General features: G+C 42.0%; 1 protein-coding gene across 1 annotated transcript in view; it reads right to left on the reverse strand.

The window, feature by feature from the left end:
• LOC108689742 (POU domain protein CF1A) overlaps nt 1–11,233 on the reverse strand; it is a 42,074-nt gene extending 30,841 nt beyond the window's left edge. The window contains exon 1 of the mRNA XM_018196661.1: nt 6,863–11,233. Coding sequence (XP_018052150.1) covers nt 8,316–9,671 — 1,356 coding nt within the window. The 5' untranslated portion in view covers nt 9,672–11,233 and the 3' untranslated portion in view covers nt 6,863–8,315. The remainder of the gene's footprint in view (nt 1–6,862) is intronic.
• Between the last annotated feature and the right edge of the window lie 237 nt (nt 11,234–11,470).

Genomic DNA, 11,470 nt, shown 5'->3' on the forward strand with positions numbered 1-11,470 from the left:
TTTTAAATATTGTATATATGTACATACATACGACCGTATATATTTATATAATATATCGCTGATTTGTTACAACAATATAATTCAAAAAAACAAAATTTTTAGAAAATGAGTTCGATATTTTAATTCATTTTAAAGTTGTATAATATTAATTTTTTTAAATGCAAATTTAAAAATGTAATAACTGATGTAGAGAAAAATAAGTTTAAAGTACAAAGTATTTTTTCTCTTTTCACGTGTTATCATTCTTTTTTACTAACTAAAAAAGACTGTTTCTCAATTATGTCATTTGCTGTGGCAAATAAGCGGTATATATCATGTATGCGTATGTAATATACAAATATGTATATACAACATAAAATTAAATTTATCAAAATTATACCGATTTCACTCTTCACGCGAGATAAGAACGCGAATCGAAGAGTGCGGTTGTTTCGCGAAATCATGATTATTGTTAACTCTGTAGAGAGGAAAAAAAAAGAAACGTATCTCGGGATACTATCCAATTAGCAATTGTCCAATTTTACGTTTGCGCGTGCCAATTCGCCCAGAAAGCATTTCCTTAATTTCCTTAACGAACAACCGCGCTCCTCGACCTCCATATGTCCGAACACGTTCACTGGCAATCGCACGATGCCACGATCGCAACAATTAACATCGATTTTCCACCAATCGCACGCCGTACACGGTCGCACTCGTACTTTTTTTTTTCTCACTCGCTTTTCGCTCCTTTCTTTCGTTCTTTTTTTTTCCATTTACAAAAAAATAATGTCGAATTTTTTGGCGCAGCGTCTCATTCATCGTTTCGCAATTTCGCATCAGTCTCCCTCACTCTTGTCTCGACATCCGAAAAAACGAACAGTCCGATTTGTTCAGCCAATAAAATCACCCAGTGCGATCAATCACCGTTAATTTCAATCCCGGGGACGCCCATTCTTTTTGCGTGAAAGTTAAATTATAAGCATCCGTCGCTCTCGCAACAATTCGCATTTGCGCATCGATAAAGTCGTTTGTCGATACAACAAAATCACTTTGCCAGTCACGTATTTACTTCCTCGTATCGCTCCCCCTTCTTTCTCAATTAAACAAACAAAATAAAAAGGAACATTATAAGAAGATATTGCCAAATTTTGTGGCTGCAGATTGTGTTTTCTTATTTTTCACGACAAATTTAAACACAAAGGCAGATGATTCGTTGGCTCAACAAATCTCTCGCACATTATGCGTCTACTCGTCTCTTTTTCTCTTCCTCGCCTCTCGCCCTCTTCTATTGTGTGTATATTTTTTTTTGCTAACTTTCATAAAAAGCAAAAAATAATAACAGAAACTAGCATGCAATAACAAATGACGATTGAATTTACATATCACATACAACTCTCCGTTAATCGTATAGAATACACGTTAACATATTCGTTAACGTGTATTCTATACGATTTGTAACACGACACAATTATTGTTATAATACGCGATTAATTGACTAATACGAAAAGTTTATAGCCGATGCGCCTCTCGGTAAAAGATTCCTCTAACAATATTCGTTTCGCTAACAGCTTTTTATGCAACAATAAAAAAGATCACATCATAAAATTGACGTGCAGTGCAATCTCCACAGCGCGGAATTCATAATTCACGAGCGTCAATTGAATTATGCGGAATAGCGTATAAAAAAATATACATATGTATATTGCAAATGGCGCAAGTGAAATCTTTTGAATCATTTTAATAATAAGCGTCGCGTGTCAATTCGCAGCTACAGTATTCATAAACGTGCTTTTTACGCTGTCAATTTATTACATTTTTTTAATTGAATTTCACAACAGTAATTATTTATTATATTTAATTAAAATTACCGAGATTGCACTTGTCGTCATAGTTAGGAACAGATACTGGCAAAGACATTAATTCTCATCGGTATTATTTCATCAACAACGACCAATAATACGTATGAAAACGTATGTTTAAAAATATTTTGGTCGGTGATGTCAATATCACCAATGAAATTCCTCGTCGGATAACAATTTTTGGGCAAGATTGATCATCGCGAAGCGGTAAAGCCAATGAAATCGAAGATATATTTGATGTCGAGGAAATGTGAGAAGAATATGGTGATAAACATCAGCGGCCAATTGAGCAAATATGTAATCACAGAAGCTATATGACTGATAATAGCATACGTAATTGCAATAATCATCATTGTATGTAATATATAGCAGAGAGATTGTTGTTTTGAGCAGAGAGCAATATTTTACTGGATATAAAAGATGTGCTCTCGATTTTAATTAAAAAAAGATCTATTATATATAACATCACATTTTGAAATATTTTCGTCGTTACGACATTCTTAAGTAAATTTCCGAGATTCAATTCGAATTTAATTCTTCTCAGATGAAATCTAACATTTCCATAATGCAAAATTATTATCACTCGTCACGCAGCACATTTATTCGAATTCTGTCGTTCGTGAGAACAGATATTTGTACTATGAATTATATACTATTAGTGGAGAATAAGAAGTTTGAGAATAAGAAGTGATTTCCAGTTAATGAATAAAGCTACATGAGATTTACATTTCTCGAGATATACATTCTATAATTGATAATCTTCCGAATTGATTATGAGTTTACGAAACAATAATACATATAGATAAAAGATCATATGGATAAAAATGATTGTTGAAGGAAAGATACTGTAATAAACGTAAGGCTGACGAAAGATATTAGCGCGAGCTTAATGACAACATAATGCTTGAAATTTCTTGGAGCGAACCTGCAGGAATGGAACGCCGGCATCGAAAAATGGATCTAACAAGGATTTGATTCGTCCTCAACGAATAGCGTTGTGATTAGGACAAAGAAGGACGTTTATATTCCAACAAACGAGAAGGCTAACGAGCGTCGCTAATGCGGGAAGGACTCTATTCTCGCAGGATGGACGGCCTAATATCGGATCTCATAAAATTCCGAAGCTCGTCTCGTAGGCAAATATGCTTCTACCGATCCACTATGATAGTCATAGGTAAGACCTTAAAGCGTTCGCATGATAGTACGAAAAGCGGATACACGTTAACTGATTTGTTAGGAAATGTTAATCCGTAAAGGGAAACGCGTATGATCGATCGTAATGAACGAGCTAAATTTTCAAGATCGTGATGCAATGAGAATATAGATCAGCGTACAAACAAATGAGAATAGATATGATTCGCAAAAATAAAAATAACTTTTAATAAAATTTTTCATTACGACAAATTCTTATTAGATTCTTATCAATTTCATAAATAAATTTTTATGTAATAAAATGAAAATATTTCATAATTCCCATGCCATTATTATAATAAAACACCGAAGTTTTCTATAAATAATGATGCTGAGGACTAGATTCACTTGACAAACGTTCGAAATCTAGTTTCACGTCGTAGAGGCGCAATAGCTAAACCTCCTAAATAGAGTCCTAACTGGAGGTTGGGCCCAATATACCGTGCCATTACTGAAGCATCGAAGTATTACGGAAATGAATAGCTCGCGATGCGTTAAGCGTATTATAATGATCAAGAATTACGATAATTAGCATGCCGCGTGGTGGCCGTGTAACGTCGGTCCGTCCGTAAAGTCCCCGGTACGGTGGGCCCTCCTTATTAAAGTCCCACGACGCGCTCTCCACGGAACGATCGCGTCCCCATAAAAATCTCTCTCTTCCCAAATTGGGCCGTGAATTACAAGCCGCGGTCCCGGCGCGCGTTTGCGCCCTTAAACGACTCTTTTAGCCCGGCAAGTAGATACTATAGGTGCTATTAACGCCGGGCAGTTTATATACACCTAATGCATCGTTATGCGGCCCCGGCTGCCAGACGCAAGTACGACTCCGCGGAAGTGTATAAATTATTATATCGTCGGTATTTCGGTAAATACGAATAATGTCAACGCAATGGTCCAGGCATTAATAGACAATGACGAACGAGTTCATTGAACCATCTTAATCAAATAAGAACGCAACCATCAGGTATGCTTTTTACGATGACCCGACTTACAATGTGTTGCTAGTACTATCATAATCTTTCTATTATTCCAATATATAGAATATTAACTATATATTTAGAATATGCAGTGAATAAGATAAAGATTATTTTAATAATCAAAAGTTATTTTAATAACTAAACAATTAGCAAAGAATATGCAGAATAATATTAATCTCGTAATCAATAATAATTTTCTAAACTTAATGCTGCATTTCATGTACCAAAGAATACTATGCAATAGTGGAATCGTAAAAAGAACATGAAGTAATTATAAGAACGTTTTTAAAATGAAGAGTGATCTGAAAAATTATATCACCGATGTAAACTTCCGCGAGAAACATATAAAATCGAAATCGTGCGACAAGACGCAAAACCGGTAAATCAAAATCTTATCTAATGATTTCTCATTGACATTCGTTAACGTTAATCGGATATCGGACGAACAACACCAAAACAGCATCTGCAGATGCGCTAGTAATGACTAAGGTAGCAGCTGATGACGCCAAACAAATAAATCCGCGCGACATAGCGCGTAACGAGCTTACCGTGATGAAAAAGAAAAGGAGATGACGACGTCGCGTTTCGCGTGGGCACTCAGTACACTGGCGCGATCAACCAAGTACCACACAACGATTGAGGTGGAAAATAAATCGCTAGCAAGAAGGCGAAGGTGTGCGTCGGCGCTACGAAGTTCGCGACCACCTACGCGTTTCACGACGCCAAGGGAGAGCCGCAAAAAGGCGGTGAGTCGATCGAGAGAAGGTTCGATAAATAAAAATATATATATATGTAAACCGAAAATATATATATGTAAACGGAACAAAGCGGTACTGACAAAGAGAGACCAAGAGATCGGGAATATTCGCGACAATCGGAGAAGAAAAATGGGACGTTCCTCTTATAGAATACATCGCGCGACGGATGTTTCCGTATGCAGATATAAAGTGCGGTCTCTAGAATTAATAATATGAGAATTATACAGAAAATATTACTGAACGGATTGGAAACATCAATATCATTCGATTACCGAAACGAGAAAACGTAACAAAAAAGAAATCGCATAGATATTCAGGATAGAAGTAGTGGATGGAGCATCGGACACATGATTGCAGGTACGCATCAAATGTCTTAAAAAAATGCTTTAAAAAAGCAGAAAGTGAAATCTTGACAAAGTGTGAGACTAAAAACAAAAGATACAATCGATCGATCTCATCTCAATTTCTAGCTTATGCGACTAGTCGAGAGGCACAATTTAAATTTCACACGTAGAACATATAAAGACATATTTATTTCTCATTAAAATATTTGCCGATGTAAAATTGGTCTTTTTTGAAATATGACATTGTCAAGGATTTTAATTCGAGATTAAGTAAATCTTCCTATATAAATTCAATTTTGCAGAGAAAAAGAGATCTCGAAATTATTTCTAGAGAAGTAATATTGAACACAATTCTTACAATAATAAAATGTGACACTGTAAAATATGTGATCTTATCACACAAGATTATTATAAAAAATATTATGTAAAAAGAAGTTCTCGTGCGTCTATTCTCATTATTTTTCATTCATTTGAAGTTTAAAGGCCATAGAATAAACTTGATTTTAACGGCAAGAATGACAGCTTTCTCACCTTTGACCAAGGATCTCTGTGTATTTTGTATCACGCGTGATAAGTGCGAATTAGTTATGCGCATTAAGATTCGCAGCGACAGCAGAAGAGAAAAAGAAATCAAAACTGAGCGAGACGATTCGTGTAGAGACGATCGGCAAACAAACCAAAGAAAATTTGGTAGAAGCGCAGCCGGTCAATACATAATAATCTAAAATTTTACATACATAATAAATCTAAATAAACCAGTTATGCGATAAATGGATTTTTCCACTATTCGTATAATTATTCCATTTGAACTTTTTCTGCTTGTCGTCATACTGATATTTAAAAGACAGTAGAATTTAATAACAGAAAATGAATATTATACGAAAATGAGATTATACGTCCCATACTACAATACAATTACTGCACCATAAACTGATCAGATAATTAATAACTTCTACATAAATCACATAGTTTATAATCATCTAATACTATACTTCATGACGTAAGATACTTTCAGTAAATAGTACTGTACGAACCGTGTACGTCAGTCTCGCCATCTGCCTAAGCCTCTTTGAAAAAAACATAATCCAGACAAGAGAGAAAATGAATGAGACGAGAAGTAGAAAGACAAAGGAAGACAGACAGAGAGAAAGAGAGAGAGAGAGAGAGAGAGAGAGAGAGAGAGAGCGAGAGAGGAAGAATTCTTCGATATTATGCCCGGCAGCGAGATAGAAAGACGCGAGATTCTCGATTCGGTGCTCGACTCCCGGGTAGTACAGATATCGATGATATTAATATTGATGACAATAATAATAATTAAAATTATAATAATCGCAATAATAAGGAATAATAATAATAATAAGTGACAATAATAATAGTGGCGAATATTAAAATAGCGATAAATTCACCGCGTTAACGCCGGATTTGTGCCACAATTACAACATTTTCTCAAGATCAGACAACGAACGTCACAATAATATAATAATAATAATGATAATAATAATAATAATAATGATAGTATATAATAATAGCAATATAATAATAAACATAATAATAATACAATAATGATAAGACATAGCTAACCTTCCGATTTATACATAGACATAGAGCTTTCGAATGTAACGTATCATTTTGCGTTTTCATATACATATATATATATATTTCCTTTTTCTATTTATATATAATAATATAATATATCTTTATCTATATATAGACTCGTGTGTGTGTATATATACATATATATTTATGTTACTTACTCTTTATACAGAAGGGGTTTTTCGCGTGAGGGGGGAACTGTCTTGCTGTCTCGCTAGGATTTCGCACGCGCTTTTCCAATACGCAGTCTTTCTTCGATGTGCACCCTGTCCCTTTATATATGATATATATATAAAAACTGTCCCTCTTTTTTACTTTGTCGCGCTGCATATTCCTTGTCTTCCTCCTCTCAATTCTCTTTATATCTCCTTCCTCCGTTTATTCCAGCTCCCGCGTCTGATTTTTTCGCCCGTTGTCGACAATGACGATTCATGCTCTCTCTCACTTAACTTACTAGCTTTATCTAGTACATTATTTACAGTCCATATTTACTTATGTTACATCATCCGCTGGGTTTGCTTCGAGCAAATCCCGCGCGAACACAACACTCGCTCTTTACGTATGTTCTTTTCTTGGCGCCCGTTCGTCCGTCGCGAATATCGGACCTCGCGGGAGATAAGGGAAAATCGCACGCGCGCGAAAAGCATCCTTTGCGATGCATATTTCGTGTCCGATATTCCTGTTTTATTTGCGAGCGAGAGACAGAGAACACCTCCATTCTTTTTAACCACACCCTCACCCGAGTCCACTTTGCGTCCGCGCACCTCGTTATTTAATCATCCTTTCCTGGATTCCCGTCTGAGACTGCTGAGTTAATCACTTCCGCTCACCGATGATGAAATAACAACAATAACAACAGCAAACAGCCAACAAGGTTCGCAATCCAGCTCAGACTTAACGAACGGACGAACGGGCCCCGACCTGGCCGCGCGAAGGAGGAACGTCATCACCATGTCCGTCTATGGTACCCTTTGAGAGAACGCCACTGACGGCTCCTCTTGCGTCGCGTCGCGAAAAGCACGATGAAGACATTTCACTTATCACCGAGACATCGTCGTTGGACGATAAATAGCTGGAGCCATGTGAGCAACGACGATTGATGACGATGACAGCGATAACGATAAGGATGAGTTTTCGATGACAAAGATATCTTGAAGAATTCGAACGAAGAATAATCATGATGTTCACCGACGGCTGCGAGTCACGGCAACATGTCCTCTTCTATTCTATATTTCTTTCGTTCTGCCTGTTCCATCCGCAGCTTTCATCCTCTCTCCAGGTCTATGCGCGCGGTCAAGGTCGACAAAAAATTACCGACCGTGCGCGTCAGCTCCTCAGCCTCCCCGGTGGACCGGTCTCGGCCTCGTTAAACCCCGTTGAATCTCGTCGAACGAGCCACCATTCCGTACCCTCGTCTCGGTAACGAGCGCCGCTGTCCGATAGATAGAAAGGGCGCCGCGAGTCGGTCAGCTACGAGGTCGTGTAACTGCCGGTGCGTGCCTGAAGGTAGTGATGATAGAACGGCGGCAAGGTCGTCGTCTCTGCCGTTGACGACACATTCGCCGAGTTCTGCGAGGTTACCGCGAGGCCCAACGGGGGAGGCCCCGGCGAACGCTAGTGGGCCGCAAGCGAATGGGCCGTGAGGGCCTGAGGGCTGAGCATTGGTGGACTGTGACTGTGACCCATAGGCGAACCGTGCAGGTGATCCTGAGGATGATAACCCTGATGAAGGCCGCCTTGACTCTGATGGCCCGGTGGCATACCCTCCATCATGCCATCGCCGAGTGTATTTGGTGGCGTCATCCTCTTTTCCTTTTGCCGCCGATTACAGAACCACACCCTGACCACTTCCTTCTCAAGTTGCAATGAGTCCGCCAGCGAGGTGATTTCTTGGGCCGACGGTTTTGGCTGTTTATGGAAGTGTTGCTCGAGCGCACCCTTTACCGACACTTCAATCGACGTTCTCTTCTTTCGCTTCCTACCCTGGGCAGCAATCTTGTCGATGCTCGTCGGCGATCCGGTTGTCGAGTCCGCTTCCTCGAGCCACTTCTGCAGCAGCGGCTTCAGCTTGCACATATTTTTAAAGCTCAATTGTAGAGCTTCGAACCTACATATTGTCGTCTGCGAGAAGACGTTGCCGTAGAGAGTACCGAGCGCGAGACCGACGTCCGCCTGAGTGAAGCCGAGTTTGATGCGTCGTTGTTTGAACTGCTTGGCGAAGGCCTCGAGATCATCCGATGTCGGTGTGTCCTCCTCGCCGGCGCTGTGATCCCTGTCGAGAGGATGGCCCGCGTGCAAAGGATGCCCCGACGGTGGACTATGATTGTGCGCGTCCCTCAAGTGGTGAGGTAGACCGGTCTGATGGTTGTGCAGCTGATGTGGATGCTGATGCGGGTGCTGATGCAGCATACCATTCATCGCTGCATGGTACTGTTGGAGGGTGGTGGGCGAGGCCGCGCCACCGCTCGGATTATAATGCGCCGACGGGACAACCGGTGCATGCCAAGAGTGCGGTGAGGCCATGCCCGGGGACTGATGCGGCCCCCGATGGTGCATACCCTGGTCCGTCGCGGTCGCCGCGGCCGCTGCGGTCAACGGCTTCACATCGAGACTCGTATTTGCCTGATGGGGATGATGATGGGGATGATGGCTAGTATGGTGCATACCCATCGAGGCCGCCCAAGGATCGCTACCAGGCTGTAAGCTCACCCAAGGATTTGCCGACGAGAGACTCGCCGGATGGGAAAGTCCGTTTGGCGACGGCGAAGACGTCACCTGATGGTGATGGTGATGGTGGTGATGATGCTGCGGCGCCGTCATGTACTTCATTTCACTAGCGTCGGCGGCGCTGCGGGGCGAGCCCGAGGAATAGCCACCCACGGCGATGTTCATCCCGATCGTTGTACCCGAACCACCATCCAGGTCGGTAGACACTGCGCTACTAACCGGCATGTACGTGGTAGCGGCCATCTACTTCCTATTCGTCGAGAGGCTTCGTGAAACCCTCTCGATGTGGTTCACCACCGTGGATTGTCCACGGGGTACGTTTTTTATTCGCACCCCTTTCGCAAATAGTCCTGTGAATTCCTTATTTTCGTTTATAGATGAAAAAAATGAATGTTTTTATAATTCGATGGAGAATTTCTACGAGACCGAATCGAGATAGAATCTTCTGTCGATAGAATCTTTCTCGAATCTTCAGATACAACTTTTATCAGTTGTATGTCTAGTCACCTCACGATCGAATGATTTTCGAAAAGTAGATCTCTTAGTAATCACTGATCACTCGTTGCACAATCCACAATTCGCGTCGACGCACCGAGGACCAGACGAAACTGGTCGTTCTCGACAAAGTTTCGTCCATAGTTTCTCAAAAATGTTATGTTTGCAACAATATGGAAACATCGACGAATTTACAGTGAAAAAAAGATTATCGATATATATTATTTCTCTCGTTCACTCCGACGGGGTGGATCCCCGCGGAGGAAAAGCGCGTCTCCAGATCGGAGCACCGCTCTGTCGCGGCGCTCCGGAATTAAATTTTTTCTCTTGCTCTCTTCCTCTGTCGTCAGCCTTATCCCGGCCACTCGTTTCTACACGAAAATTACACGTGAAACAAAAGCTCGCTTCCTGGCTATGTACTGACCAACCCTCGAATCGAGTCGGGAAGTCACTCGCGACGAGGATATCGATTTAGCCGAGGTCACACATCCCTGGTGGGGATTCGAACTTGTCGAGTAATCACTAATCTTATCTCGATGATGACGACGACGGCGATGTCCACGGCGATGCGAGGATTACTCCGCACTGGCGTGTCTGTGGCCCCGACGTAGTGGACGCGTATCGATGACGGCGTTGCACGACGCGACTGCACTCAGGGGTTGCCACCGCGGACCGACGACCGAGCAGCGAGCGACCGACCGACCGGCTCGGCGTAAAGGGACGTACGACGGTAATCGTGGAACGGAAGAGACTCGACTCGGCGGGAGTAGAGTAGGTATATGATGTCGTGCGTGTGTGTTCCTTCTGATGGTAGATGTCCCTCTCTTTACGTGAGTGTACGTGTGCGTATACATACGATATACGTGTATATATATATGTGAAAGAGCGTGTGGGTGAGAGAGTATAAGGAAAAAAGAAAGCGAGAGAGAGAGAGAGAGAGAGAGAGAGAGAGAGAGAGAGAGAGAATATGTATGTGAGTGTGTAAGTGTATGTGTATGTGTGTATGGCGACGGAGGAGAGACGGGTTAGAAAGATCTCGCTCGGGCTCTCATGCGTTATGCATGTCGTAGCTGAAAGCGACTGACTGCCTCGCCTCGCAGCTCGCCCGAGGTTCCCGAGCTCCCGGAGCCGCTTGTGGTGGAAGTTCGTCATGCGCGTCGCTGTCGTGCACATCCCTACCACTGCTAGCTACGCAGCTCGCAATTGGACAAGCTCGCAAGGTGGCCGTCGATGTACGTCAGCATCAGGCGGAACTTACTCTGACCGCGCCTACAAAGGCAGGCAAGTCACCCCAGGCGCCAGTCCTTCTCGACCCCCCTTGCCGTCGCTTGACTACGTTCTCGCCTAGCTAACAATGCTCGTTCGCTAACGCTGACGCTGCCGCCACCGCCACCACGACCACCACCATCACCACCACCACCACCATCGTCGCCACCGCCGCCGTCGCCGCCGCCGCCGTCGCTTTGCGTTTATATTTACCGTCGGCCGATGTGACTGTAATACGTCGGCTATATATAGCCACACGACATTGAAGTAAAACGCGCGCG

The sequence above is a fragment of the Atta colombica genome, unplaced genomic scaffold (assembly GCF_001594045.1).
Source record: "Atta colombica isolate Treedump-2 unplaced genomic scaffold, Acol1.0 scaffold275, whole genome shotgun sequence".
Classification (NCBI taxonomy): Eukaryota; Metazoa; Arthropoda; class Insecta; order Hymenoptera; family Formicidae; genus Atta; species Atta colombica.